This window comes from Mauremys reevesii, linkage group 5, assembly GCF_016161935.1.
Source record: "Mauremys reevesii isolate NIE-2019 linkage group 5, ASM1616193v1, whole genome shotgun sequence".
Lineage (NCBI taxonomy): Eukaryota > Metazoa > Chordata > Testudines > Geoemydidae > Mauremys > Mauremys reevesii.
The window spans coordinates 136916895-136931267 of NC_052627.1; the positions used below are offsets into that span (position 1 = coordinate 136916895).

The 14373-nt window shown below is 55.8% G+C and overlaps 1 protein-coding gene across 2 annotated transcripts in view; it reads left to right on the plus strand.

The window, feature by feature from the left end:
• The first annotated feature begins 273 nt into the window (after window positions 1–273).
• The window catches only part of HSPA12B (heat shock protein family A (Hsp70) member 12B), a 57089-nt gene continuing 42989 nt past the window's right edge, over window positions 274–14373 (plus strand). Inside the window, exons 1-2 of one of the 2 annotated variants that reach the window (XM_039541910.1) lie at window positions 274–581; window positions 7167–7227. In XM_039541910.1, coding sequence (XP_039397844.1) covers window positions 7185–7227 — 43 coding nt within the window. In that variant the 5' untranslated portion in view covers window positions 274–581; window positions 7167–7184. The remainder of the gene's footprint in view (window positions 582–7166; window positions 7228–14373) is intronic. The other variant, XM_039541909.1, reaches the window with a different exon arrangement.

Sequence of the window (14373 nt, forward strand, 5' to 3'; positions counted from 1 at the left end):
TGTGTTAGGAGCCTCTTCTCACCGGCGGATCTCTCCCCGCCGCAGTCTGAGCAGGGAGCAGCACCCAGCAGATCCTTCAACTGGAGAAGGAAAAGGGCTGGGCAGGGAGCAGTGAGCCCCCACCGCCCGCCGCTGGCCTCCAGCACAGGGGCTGCGGGGAGGCCCTGGCGCGAGCCAAGCTGGGAGTTTAGGTTTCAGTCCCTGCGGAGGGCAGCCCTGCCTCCTCCCCTCTCACATCTGCAGCTGGGATTGCAATTTGAACCACTGCCTGGGCTGGGCCAGGGCTCGGGGGTGGGAGGAAAGCACTTTGGGAAGCTGGAGGAAGCCGGAGTGCAGCCGGGGTGGGCTGTCGGAGGAGAACACACCGAGTCCAGGAGCTGCCGTCCTTGGCATGACCGTCTGCTGCGAGAAAGGGGGGATCAGGAGACCGAGAGGAAAATCCTTGGGTGGGGGCTGAGGGCGGCTCGGAGGGTCTCTGGGCTGACAGGGAACAAGCTGAGCATGGAGGAGCTGCACAGCTGGAGCTAAAGGCACCATCGGCTCAGACGGGCGGGATCAAAGCTCTGTGCCGCACCTCAGAGGTGAGCCTACGCTGGGCCCTTTGGGAGACCCTGGGCTGGGGGGTGATGCTGCTGGGGCGACCTGGGACAGGGCAGCTGGCAGTCACCTGAGCTGGAGCTGGGAAGGGGCTCGGTTGCCCGCCAGCGTGAAATGTGCATTAGACGCAGGGGAGCACTGGGGAGGGGGGCAGAGGAGGGTCTGTAATGTGGGGAGGGGAGCGTGCTCGAGTGGGCTGGAACTCAGGATTCCTGGCTTCTACTGCTGGAGCGAGCCCAGAGTGGGAGTCAGGACTTGTGGGTTCAACTCCCACCTCTGGCAGGGAGAGTGGCCCGCAAACAAGGAATCTGCATTTCTGGGGTTTAGTCCTGGCTCTGCTGGCCTGGGCCGTAGCGATACGGGAACCCCACCGATTACCTGCCCCCGCAAAGCATGTTGGGTTCTGCCGATGCCAAGCACCGTATGCAGCCAGCCCTAAGGATTGGGAATTGTTCGTGCCGAGAGGCCCGCAGTCTGTCCCCACCCCAAGGCGGGGTGCACTGCCGTCCTGCTCGCTTGTCTCCGCTGGATAAAGTCATTGCCAGCAGGAACGCGACATGTTTTCAGACAAATGGCCGATGAAAACCCCAGTTCCCTGGTTCATTTCATGTCGTGGATTTGAGGCTTTTCTGTCCCTGCCGGGCCATAGACATTCTTGCTGATTGGGACTTCAGACAGGCAAACTTTACAGCTGCATCCGAACTTCTGTAGGCCCCAAGGAGCTTCTCCACGAGGAACACTTTGTAATTCCAGAGTGAGAGCGACGATCACGCACTGATTAACTGCACCTTACGATGCCTCCCCTGCCAGGGAGATGGGCCCTAATTCCCCGCTTTATACGGGAGCTGCCCTCACCCTTCTGCCCCACCCAGCTCTGACTTCCCTGAGCTGCAGCTAATTTATTTCCCTTGCTAGTTTTCATGGAAGCAGAAATACTATAAAGCTCTAAAAAACGTTGCTTCTTAACTATTTGCAACTTGATCCAAAGCAGTAAGTGCTGGGGTGGGGAGGGGATGATCTTCTGAGGATCCCCTTTATCTGAGATTTCCAGAGCCGAGGGGCTGGGCTCATTCAGGGAAGGGGATGTCTTCCCTGCAGAGTTATCACATCTCAGGTTAACCGCACGGCAAAGCCCGACCCGAGTGACCGTGCCCTCCCTGGTTCTGTGCACCCCCGTGTGTCGATTGGACTTTTGGGGGCGTATCCCCCGGTGCTTCGTTCTGGGGAGAGCTGAGACACTCTGTGAGAGAACGTGTCTGTGTGTGCGGGCACACGTGTGTCTGTGTGTGCGCCGGGCCGGGCAGGTGCGTCTAGGAGGTGGCGTGACTTGGCGGAGGGTGGTAGAGCTGCGGGCTGTGTGGAGGTGATCGTGGGTGGGGTAGGTGCGTGCGTGTCGGTGGGTGTGTGCGTGGGTGCAGATAGATGGTGGGTGCGTGGTGAGGACTGTGCACGGAGGTGTCTGTGTGTGGCTGATTGTGCGGGAGGGGACAGCGTGCTTGTGCACAGGTGTGATGGGGGGGTTCGTGTGTTCACGGATGCATGTTGTATGGCAGACAAGGGAACCCACCCCAGTAAGGCGCTCAGTAGAGGACAGAGAGAAAACCCTCATTTACCCCCCAGACAGCCCTTGAGACAACACTTCACTCTTCCCCTTGTGAGGCTCCTGCCACGGGCCCCCCTTGTCGCTGGGCGCACGAGGGACGACTGTACTGACTGGCAGCGCTAGTGGTAGCTACGTGGGCCCAGGAACAGGCCACGCTTCCATCCAAAGCTGCTGGAAAGTGGGAGCGGCTCCTAGTTTGTTGCAGTCTCTCCCTCTGGTCCCTGACCCCACAGCCTCCTCGGGGCTCTGCTCCAATAAGCAAGTCAGCCTCCGCCAGAGACACAAACCAAGCCCTGGCTGGAGGGAGGGTAGCAGATCCAGGAGCGACCATGCCGAGTCCAAAGACGCCGCGTAGTTCCCGGCCTAGGGCCAGGACGTGGTGCTGCAGCTGTACCCTCCTGTGGGTACTCACAGTGCGGTAACAACCACAATGGGTTACAGGCTGCGCCCGCTACCTCACAAGGCCCGGCTTCCCGGGTTGCCTTTGCTCCCAGGGAACCTGAGTTTGCGGGTCTCCTCCGAGGCTTAGCCACTGGGCGCTCTCTGCCCAAGAGGAATTCGGTGGTGGGAGAGAGGGGAGGGCCACGGGGCCCAGGGAGATGCGTGGGAGCCCAGGGCTGGAGTTGGTGCTGCATGGTCCATGCCCAGGTGCATCCGATGAGCTGTAGCAAAGGGGAGCAGGGTTGGGGTCGCAGGGGGCGGGAGGTCTGGATTGAGGTACCCCAGCAAGCGGGGCGGGGCAGGCCGTGAGATTGTTATTGGACACGAGAGGCCAGGACCTCGGTTTTAGCTCTCACCTCCCAGCACCTTGCTAAGGTGTTGCGTCTGCTACTGCCTCAGGGGAAAGCACCTGCCCTGATGAAAACTCAGCATCGCTTCTTGCAACACCCTCATGGCCCGGTGCAAACTAGCCCTGACCCTGTGGGTGTATTTCACGAGATCCGAGAGGCTCACAGCCCACGTGGTCTGTCTGCGGTTTAGGCCCTTCCTTCCAGGGGTGGCTCTATGTATTTTGCCACCCCAAGCACAGCAGTCAGGAGGCTTTCAGCAGCACGCCTGCGGGAGGTCTGCCGGTAACGCGGATTCGGCGGCGCGCCTGCGCTAGGTCCGCCGGTAACGCGGATTCGGCGGCGCGCCTGCGGGAGGTCCGCCGGTAACGCGGATTCGGCGGCGCGCCTGCGGGAGGTCCGCCGGTAACGCGGATTCGGCGGCGCGCCTGCGGGAGGTCCGCGGGTAACGTGGATTCGGCGGCGCCTGCGGAGGTCCGCGGTAACGCGGCGCGCGCCTGCGCGAGGTCCGCGATTCGGCGGCGCCTGCGGGCGCGCTGCGGAGGTCCGCTGGTAACGTGGATTCGGCGGCGCGCCTGCGGGAGGTCCGCCGGTCTTGCACCTTCGGCGTACCCACCGCCGAATTGCTGCCGAAGCCGCGGGACCGGCGGACCTCCCACAGGCATGCCACCGAAGGCAGCCTGACTGCTGCCCTCACAGAGACTGGCAGGTCACCCCCCGTGGCTTGCCACCCCAGGCACGAGCTTGGAGCCCCTGCTTCCTTCAGATGGCCAGCCTGGCACGACTGCTGCCTAGCAGCACCAACTCTCACCATGTTCCTGCACCCAGCTCGAGAAATAAAGGGGAAGGAGGAAAGGGGACTTTAAACCTCCTTAGAGCAGCCCTGTGGCAGGGGACGCAGTCTCAAGCAGGTGGAGCCTTACGGCCTAGGAAGCAGAAAATATCCAGCGTGCGGAGAACTATGTCCCACCGTCGCTCGGAGGCTGGGAGCAGGACCATTCTGCCAGTTCTGCACTGGCCAGGGCGCTCTTCCCAGGGGGCTGGGTTCTCTCCCTTTGCGGCTCCTGCCAGAGCTGTGTGAAGAGACCTCGGGATACTGACAGTCAGTCCCGCTGGAGTTAACTGGTCACTTCCCTGCCTATGCTAGGCCTCTGCCCCAGCGGCGTGGGAGAGCTCCCCGCCTCGCTAGCCCGTCCTGTCACGCTCCAATGCACAGGAGTAAATACAAAGTGTTTCCCTACCATCCAAATTAAAAGCTTCACGTGGGGGGGAAAAAACGCAGGAGAAAGAAATCAGCAGGAGTTGGGAACCTTGTGAAAATAGCACCCTTAGCTCCCGGGCTTGCACCCTGAGCGACCCCTGCTGGCCGACCCCGAAGCAGCAGCAGCGAGCTCCAGAAAGAACTGCTTCGTGCTCGGCCAATGAGAGAACGTTAATGGCCAGCAGCGGTGTGGGGAAGGTGGGCTCAGAGGACTTCTCCATGACCCCTCTAAAATGTATTGCTGTCCTGATCTTCTCTGTGCTTGTCCCTTCTGCATGGGGGGATTGTGGGTGTGGCTAAAGCCACGAGGAGCTATCGTTTTAACACCTCCCACCAGCACGGTGCGTGTTAGACAAGCTCTCTGCAGCCTGTCACCTTGCATGCTCTCCACGGACGTGTGATGCAGGGGTTGCCAGAACAAACATCCATCGATAATTCGTGATAAGCTGCAGCGAGAGTATTGCTACTTGCCAAGTCTGGACGAGCCGTATCTTCCCAGAGGAACCTCGCGCTGAGCTTTCAGGATGCGATTCACGGGCCAGCCTGTTGGAAAGGAGCTAATCAGCTCCTGGGAAACAATCTTTTCACCAGAGCGGCCTGCAGTTTGCAGCCCAGCTTTCTCTAAGCATCAGCCTCCAGCCTGTTGAGACTCCTCCTGTAAGCTTGCAGCAGACAGACCCTCTTTTACGGCTAACGTTTTATTCCCGGTGGCAGATTTAGATCCCTGGGTCACATGGGGCTCACGCCTTCCCCTCCTGCTGCATCGACTGTTTTATTTACAAGGCAACAGGGGCTGCCAGAAGGGAAACGCATCTGTTTAGGGAACGGCTTGGTACCTGCCATTTTTAGCACAAGCTTTTTTCTCATGGGGCTGCAGGGACTTGGAAATTGGCTGCCTGACTATCAGTGTGTGGGTGGGTTTGGCTTCGGACAAGGCCTCTTCCCAGATTAGCTAATCCCGGTTCTCATGCCCAGGGCCAGGGTTTCAGGAGCATGCATACGTGCCAATCTGAAGGCCCAGTAGCCCCTGAGACATCCAGCATGATTTGTTCTAATCTGCTGAGCCTCATTGTTAGCCAGGAAAATGAAGGAATTCAGCTGATCAATATTTTTTGTGCAAAATACTCTTTGCGTGAAAAATAGCTTTTTCCAAAACCTGAAAACTGAGTTTTTGGCCCACAAATGTTTGATTTTATTTCGGACAAAAATGTGAAAACGTTTAAAGAGAAAACGTGCAAGTTTGTGCCCCAAACCTGACAATCAAAATCTTTTCAGGCCAGACACTTTTCCATTTCCCTCTCTAGCTCCACTCAGGAGTCCAGTGCACCTTGTCCCAGGGAGACCGGCCCCTTTAAGAGATTCTGGGTCCAGCCCCACCTGTGACTCCTTCAGCTTCCCTCCCCAGGCAGCACAGTCACATGATAGGCAGGTCATGTGGCCAGATCAGGCCTGGAGAGTACATAAGAGGGAAGCCTCTAAAAAGGCCCGGAGGAGAGAGAGCAGGTGGCCTGTAGGAGGAACGCAGGCTGGCAGGACGGCTGTGGGCTCCATGAACCGGGACTGGAACTGGCTGTTGGGGGAAGCTGGCCTCAGCTGAGCACTGGTGCTCCAGGACGGCCCTGTGCTACGCTCCTCAGCCTCACCCGTTCCTCCCGGGAGAATCTCTTCTTTGTCCGTGGCCGGCACTTTGAAACCGCTGAAGAGAGGTGGCCCACGAGGAACCCAGCCCAGGCATCATGGGAGTTTGCTGGGATGGGGCTCGACTGCTGGACAGATCGCCAGCCCGTTGGGATGGGCTCAAAGCAAACCCCCTGGTCTGAACAGCTCGGGGCGGTCAGAAATCCTGACCCGGCTCCAGAGCGAACGTTCGCAGACGTCCCTGGGGTGAGGGGGTGACAAACGGCAGCTGGAGGGAGGTGGTAGGAAGAGCGCAGCTGCGGCGAGGGGTCCTGAGCAGCCGTGGGGCCCAGCTCTGAGCTGGAAATGGAGGGCGAGAGGTTAGCAAGGCAGGAAAAGTGCCAGGCCAGGAGCCCAGGCAAGATCCACACAGCTGCAGCAGCCTGGCCAGGAGACACAATGCAGCAGAGCCACCCACCGTAGTGGCCGAGCCAGAATCCCCCACAGCCAGCCAATCAGTCGAGAAAAAAACGTTAATTGTTTTAAAAGTGCCGGCCAATCAGAGCAGAGTAAAAAAAAAAAAAAAGCACAGTGGTACGGTGCCCCCTGGTGGTTGGCACCCAGGGTGATTGCTGTCCTCATCAGCCCCTAGGCCATGGGTGGGGTGGGGAAGAACAAGGCAGGAGCGGGGTTTGGGTCTGCAGAACAGGTTGTAGCAGGGCATAAGCACCGCATGCCCGTCTGTCTGTGAGTTGCTGTAGCCTTCTCTAGACTAGGGGAGTTGCACCTGTGTTACCAAAGGGACCAAGTCAAACCTGTGCGAAGCCCCACTGCGAGCGCCCGTGAAGCAGTGTCACCCTTAGATCACTCTCACTAGCGCTCATCTTGATGTAGTCAAACCAGTGCAACTTTTCTAAGTGTCTGTGCTTCAGAAACACAGGCCCCAACACGCCCCTAGACTGGTCCAGATGCCAAGCCAAACCCAGAATGTCCTGAGCGTTCCCTTCTGATCACTAGAGGTTCTCTGCCCCTGTGGTGACTGGCCCATCACTAGTCAGTGCGATTGTAACAACCCTCATCCTCAGGTAGGACTTGAATGCAGGACTTTCAGCACCAAAGCACAAACCACATCCAGCTGAGCTAAAGGAGGAACTCCGTTAGCTAGCAGTGGTAGTAGTCTGTTGTCCTCTTTGTGGAACAGCCACTAGCGAGGGATGCAGTGAACACTTCTCAAGGGCATCTCAGGAGCATGATGCACACAGGACACAATGCTTACCTCTGTGTTCTTCTGAATTTGCAGCCAGGAAGGTATGTGAAGATGTCGACCTTCCTAGATCCTGGGATGCACACTCTTCAGATAGGTAAGACTTATTCATGGGTTGGATACTTTGGTACTCAGATGTGCTGGTGGGCAGGGCCATGTAAGTACCTAGGCTGGGTACCATCTGTCTTGGAAGGTTTAGATACAACAAATCCTGCATCTTGGCAGGGGGTTAGACTAGATGACCTTGACGGTCCCGTCTAACACTCTGTAGGTTTCTAGGTAGTTAGATATGGTAGAGACAAGCATTAGTGGATTATAGCTGGCATGCTCTTAATTAGAGGAATTATTGGATGTGGTCCATGGAAAGAAACCTGCAGCAATGAGACAAAATTAAGAAAAGGAAAATTTAGGCTTGACATCAGGAAAACCCTCCTGACAGCGAGCTGTTCTGCTGGGCTGTGGAATCGTCACCCACAGGAAGGGGTGGATGCTTCAGAGCTCAAGGCTCTTCCCACAAGCCTGGTCAGAGCATTGAAATATGCTGTGATCTAGTAGTTCTTTGCCAGCACCTCATAGATCATACCACCAGCCGGGACCAATGTGATCATCTAGTGTGACCTCCCATATGACACACATCATAGAACTGCCCTCGATTAATTCATGTTCGAGTTAGGGAAACATCCACCCTTGATGTGAAAATGACCCGTGATGGAGAATCCACCGCAACTTGTTCCAGTGGTTAATTACCCTCACTGTTAAACCTTATTTCCAGTCTGAGTTTGTCTAGCTTCAACCTCCAGCCATTAGATCTCGTGGTACCAATGTCTGCTAGCCTGAAAAGCTCTGTTCTCAAATTTCTGTTCCCCATGGAGGTATTTACTGCCTGGATGTAGCTTCTCTTGGTTAAACTAAACAGATTGAGTTTATGTCTAAGATTCTTTGACATCACTGGTGCAAGGATGTAGGCGGAGCTTCACACATTCACTTTATTACAGTGTCTCCCGCTCCCAGCCTCCTTCTGTTACAAAGCCACTGCCGTCAGAGCGGGGTGCGGTTCGAAAGAGAAAGCCAGAGACTGAGGACTCTGAAGATAGGGCTGAGCCAAACCAACCCAATATCCTGCAAGGGGGGTTTTATGCACACTCACATTTTGCAGCTAGCCTCACTTTCCAGACCTGGCCATACCCAAGTCCTGGCTGCTGACGACTTTACATTTCGGTGGGGTTCAAACTTTTGTGCCAAGTTTCACAGTGCTGGCTTAGTCTCTAGTTAATAACCAGCCTGAAGATGAGCCGGAAGAGCCTGTAGCCACCATAAGAAATGTTACCATAGGAAATATTCTACAGCAGCACCTGGCTTGTGGATCAGCCATGCCCTGCAGAATCCTGCCTGGATGGAATATTTTGAGAACCCAGCAGGGTGTGTGTGCGTGCGTGCGTGCGGGGGAGATATGCAGAGAAAATGGCCCAGGAGAGGGATCAGCAGAGTGAAAGAGCTTGACAGCTACTTGCCTTCTGTAATGTAGCACATGCTTGGGATGCATCACTACTGTCTTGTGGGCCAGTCAATCATAGAATCTCAGGGTTGGAAGGGACCTCAGGAGGTATCTAGTCCAACCCCCTGCTCAAAGCAGGACCAACCCCAACTAAATCATCCCAGCCAGGGCTTTGTCAAGCCTGACCTTAAAAACCTCTAAGGATGGAGATATCACCACCTCCCTAGGTAACCCATTCCAGTGCTTCACCACCCTCCGAGTGAAATAGTGTTTCCTAATATCCAACCTAGACCTCCCCCGCTGCAACTTGAGACCATTGCTCCTTGTTCTGTCATCTGCCACCACTGAGAACAGCTGAGCTCCATCCTCTTTTAAACCCCCTTCAGGTATTTGAAGGCTGCTGTCAAATCCCCCCTCACTCTTCTCTTCTGCAGACTTAATAAGCCCAGTTCCCTCAGCCTCTCCTCATAAGTCATGTGCTCCAGCCCCCTAATCATTTTCATTGCCCTCCGCTAGACTCTCTCCAATTTGTCCACATCCTTTCTGTAGTGGGGGGCCCAAAACTGGACGCAATACTCCAGGTGTAGCCTCACCAGTGCTGAATAGAGGGGAATAATCACTTCCCTCGATCTGCTGGCAGTGCTCCTACTAATGCAGCCCAAAATGCCGTTAGCCTTCTTGGCAACAAGGGTGCACTGCTGACTCATATCCAGCTTCTCGTCCACTGTAACCCCTAGGTCCTTTTCTGCAGAACTGCCGCTTAGCCAGTCAGTCCCCAGCCTGTAGCGGTGCATGCGATTCTTCCATCCTAAGTGCAGGACTCTGCACTTGTCCTCGTTGAATCTCATCAGATTTCTTTTGGCCCAATCCTCCCATTTGTCTAGGTCACTCTGGACCCTATCCCTAGCCTCCAGCATATATACCTCTCTCCCCAGCTTAGTATCAGCCACAAACTTGCTGAGGGTGCAATCCTTTCCATCATACAGATCATTAATGAAGATGTTGAACAAAACTGGCCCCAGGACAGACCCCTGAGGCACCCCGCTTGATACTGGCTGCCAACTAGACATGGAGCCGTTGATCACTACCCATTGAGCCCGACGATCTAGCCAGCTTTCTATCCACCTTATAGTCCATTCATCCAATCCATATTTCTTTAACTTGCTGCAAGAATACGGTGGGAGACCATATCAAAAGCTTTGCTAAAGTCAAGATATATCACATCTACCACTTTCCCCATATCCACAGACCCAGTTATATTGTCATAGAAGGCAATTAGGTGAGTCAGGCATAACTTGCCCTTGGTGAATCCATGCTGACTGTTCCTTATCACCTTCCTCTCCTCCACGTGCTTCAGAATTGATTCCTTGAGGACCTGCTCCATGATTTTTCCAGGGACTGAGGTGAGACTGACCGGTCTGTAGTTCCCCGGATTCTCTTTCTTCCCTTTTTTAAAGATGGGCACTACATTAGCCTTTTTCCAATTGTCCTGGACCTCTCCTAATTGCCACGAGTTTTCAAAGATAATGGCCAATGGCTCTGCAGTCACATCCGCCAATTCCCTCAGCATCATCCAGGGTCAGCGCGACCCATTAGGTGACCTAGACAGTCACCGAGGATGCTAACATTTGGGGAGCGGCGACTGCAGCGGCTGGACCTTCCGCCACCTCTGTCAGGGGCGGCATTTCGGGGGCGGGACCTTCCGCTGCCTAGGGCGGCAAAAAAGCTGGCGGCGCTCCTGGCACCCTCGGTTGCAGCGCATCCGGCCCCATGGACTTGTGCATGTCCAGCTTTTCTAAATGGTCCTTAACCTGTTCTTTCACCACTGAGGGCTGCTAACCTCCTCCCCACACTGTGCTGCCCAGTGCAGCCGTCTGGGAGCTGAACTTGTCTGTGAAGACAGAGGCAAAACAAGCACTGAGCACTTCAGCTTTTTCCACATCCTCTGTCACTAGGTTGCCTCCCCCATTCAGTAAGGGGCCCACACTTTCCCTGACCTTCTTCTGGTTGCTAACATACCTGTAGAAACCCTTCTTGTTACCCTTCACATCCCTTGCTGGCTGCAATTGTTGGTGTGTTGGGCTCTGAGCCCCAAAGCCTGCCACGTCAATTGAAGCTAGCGGGAGCTGCAGGTACTTGGCAGCAATAAAAGGAAAGGGAGTTTTGTGGCTAAAGTGCTAGCATAGGACTCTGGAAAGTTGGGTTCAAATCCTGGCTCGGGCATAGATACTCTCTGTAACCGTGGCCTTATTCTTTCTGTGCCTTCCCCTCCATTTGTAAAATAGGGGCGATCACCTTTCCCTTGCCTCTTTAGATTGCGAGCTGCTTGGGGAAGAGACTGTCTCCCACGATGGACCTGTGCAGAGCTCAGCATGGTGCAGCCCCAATCTCAGTTGTGCCCTCTCTGTGCTACTGTGATCCAGTCAGACATTCTCCAGTGTCCAGCCCGCCTTCTCCCATGCACAGAGAAGCAGGAGTTCCAGACTCCTGTCCTTACCACCTTAGCTGGCTGCCTCCTCCTTTCAGAATCGAACAGGAAGCTGCCCACCTGCTCCATCCTGCTCCACCGTCCTCTTTGTCCTTCCTTCCCTGCTCTCTAGGCCAGAACCAACCTTTTTTCCGTCCCCATCACACAATCTCATCCCCTCTTCTCTGCAGCTCCCGCAACCTCCAGGCCCTTTACCGAGTCCCATCTCACTGCAGACACTCTGCTGAAAAGCTCACTGCGCCCCTTTGAAATTTCTCCGGTATGATTTCTTACTTAGCTCGGCGATTGGATTATTTACAAGAACACCGCACAGCGCTTTGCAATGCAGTTGGTTTGATATTATTTATTATTTAGCTCGGCAATTAGATTATTTACCAGAACCCCGCACAGCACTTTGCGATGCAGTTTGTTTGAGGAGACACCGCCCCAGACAAAATTGTTTCATGGAATCTCTAGCTCTCAAAGCAACGGTTTATTAAAGCATTTCCTAATTCATCCCTGACGCCCCGCATGGTGCCCACTGGGCTGGTCTCTTCCCGTTAAATTAAAAAGTCCTGAGTGACTTTCCTTTTTGTTTAAAATCAAATATTAATGCCCCGGACACGGGCGACAGTGAAACCCACTTAGAAAACAGGCACAAATGGAATGAAGCCGTGTCTTCTCAAGCAGTGATTCCAGGCCCAGGCGGTAGCGAGCGTCTGTAACGAATCCCAGAAGGACTCGGAGAGCAATGTTCAGAAAAGTACAAACTCTGCTTCTGCAGCCGCTCTGCTGATTAACCTGGGAGAGGCATGGCACCTGTCAGCTAGCGATCCAGATACATGCCACGAGCTCAGCACTCAGCCAGCAGCCGTTACAGAGAGGGGGAGACGGTCCAGAGAGCAGGGCGCTAACCTAAAACTTGGCAAAGCTCGATTCAGTGCCCTGCTCTTGGGCGAGGCATTTAGTCTCCTTGGGCCACAATTCCCCATCTGTAGAAGGACGCCGGGACTGCCCTGCGTTATAGAGGTGTTATACATCACAGGTTGTTCAAGCACTCGTCCTATGGCGATGGGTGGCCACAGAAGTACAATAGATGCAACGCTTCCCCGAAATGCCAGCGCTGTTTGTGTCTGACTGCGGCAGGCAGCTCCCAAAGGCTCGCAGTTTTCCCTGGCACTTTTATTTGTCGTTCGCTTATTTCTGCCCGGGGACGCTAGAGTCGGATCTGGTTTCAGGGGCAGGGAAAGGGTGTCAGTATCTTCCCCAGGGACACCCGGCTCATGGGCAGCCTCTGACAAGGCTTGAAGAACTTTCCCGAACTTGAATGTGTTGAGCCTCGCCACGGAGGTTGTATTACAGGTGGGGAAACTGAGGCACATAGCAGGGGTGTGACTTGCACTCACTGAATCGGTGTCGCAGAGCGAGGATGAGAGCGCAGAAGACTGCAGCCTGCAGTTCTACCCGCTAGGCCATACTGCCCTGCCCTGGACTAGAACTGCCTCACTCTGGTCAGTGGAAGGAGGTGGAGCTAAGCTTGTGTGGTTCAGTGAGGAAAAAATAAGTCTTTCTTTCCTCTGAGCCAAAACCTCTGCTGATCCTAAGCTGGCGTCACTGGTTGGATGGGTTCTAAGCTCCTGGAGTTTGACGTTTTTGCCGTCCTGAATCCCAGATAAGCTTCCTACATTCTGATCTGCAGCCAGGCCTAGCGATGCTGAGATGGGCATAGCCAGAACGGTTCCCTTCCCCCAGCAGGGTGGGAGCAGTCGGAGACACATCCTAGGCTTGCCAGTTTTGGTTGGATATATTCCCGGAGGTTTTATCACATGACATAATCTTTAATTAAAGATTAATCTTTAATTCCCGGAGAGTCCAGTACAATCCTGGAGGGTTGGCAACCCTAACACATCCGGATGTTGGTCTTGTTTTGTATACGGCCTGGTCTGCAGATCTTTGACAATCCCCCTGTCGCTAGGTGGAGCTAGGGTTGCCCGGTGTCCAGTTTTCGACCAGAACGCCCAGTTGAAAAGGGACCCTGGCAGCTCTGGTTGGCACCGCTGACTGGCTGTTAAAAGTCGTCAGTGGCATAGCGGGGATCTGGGGCTAAGGCAGACTCCCTCCTTGCCCTAGCTCTGGGCAGCTCCTGGAAGCAGCCGCCAGGTCCCTGTGGCCCTTAGGCGCTGGGATGGCCAGAGACTGGGAGGCTTCACATGCTGCCCCCGCCCCAGTACCGGCTCTGCAGCTCCCATTGGCCGGGAACTGTGACCAATGGAGCTGTGGGGGGGTGGGGGGTGCCTGCAGGCGTGAAGGCACCGCGCAGAGCTGCCTGACTGCCCCAGCCTGCAGCCCCCTCCTCACCCCAAACCTCTCATCCCCAGCCCCACCCCAGAGCCTGCACCCCCAGCCCAGAGCCCTCACCCCCTCCTGCACCTCACCCCTCTGCCCCAGCCTGGTGAAAGTGAGTGAGGGTGGGGAAGAGTGAGCGATGGAGGGAGTGGGGGATGGAGCAAGCAGGAGGCGGGGCCTCGGAGAAGGGGCGGGGCCTCAGAGAAGGGGCGGGGCAGGGATGTTCGGTTTTGTGTGATTGGAAAGTTGGCAACCCTCGGTGGAGCCAGCCAGCAACGGGGCAGAACCAGAGCTACAAACACTCTCGGCCTCGTTGGATCAGGAGAGCCATGGGACGGGATACTCTTCACCTGGCAGGGTGGGAATCAGACCGGGGCCCATCTTCTGGCTCCGATTTGCGATCACACTTCAGGGTCGTAGACACTGAGGCTGGGCCCAACCTGATACCCAGGGTGCCAACCGCCCCGTTTTATAGCCGTTTGGCTCCACGCTCTGCGGCTGCCTTTCCCCAGCCCAGCCGCAGCCGAGTCCAGATCCAGCTGTGAGCTCTGCCGCCCGGGCCCGTGGCCAGACAAAGCCTGGGGCTGTTACGGCTCTTTGCTGAGTGCAGCCCCAGACCCCGTTGGCAGGGGCGGCTGCCAAGTGCCAAGGCAGCCCCGCCCCCTCCCCGGTCTCCTCGGGCCAACAGCTGGAGATTGTCAGCCAGCGAGTGCTCTCCCAGGCAGGGTGATTAACTCTCGCTCCTAATTGGAACCATGCGCCCAGAGCAGTGCGGCGGGGCAGGCGGGGGCGGAGCGTGGCTGGTCACTCTGCAGTTCCAGCATACAGAGCTTACTGGGGCTCCCGCCATCCCTGGATCTCGCTGTGCTGGGGGTCAGCCGTATCCCATCGCCTACCTCCGCCTAGTGGGGGATCAGAATGCGTAAGGGACGGGC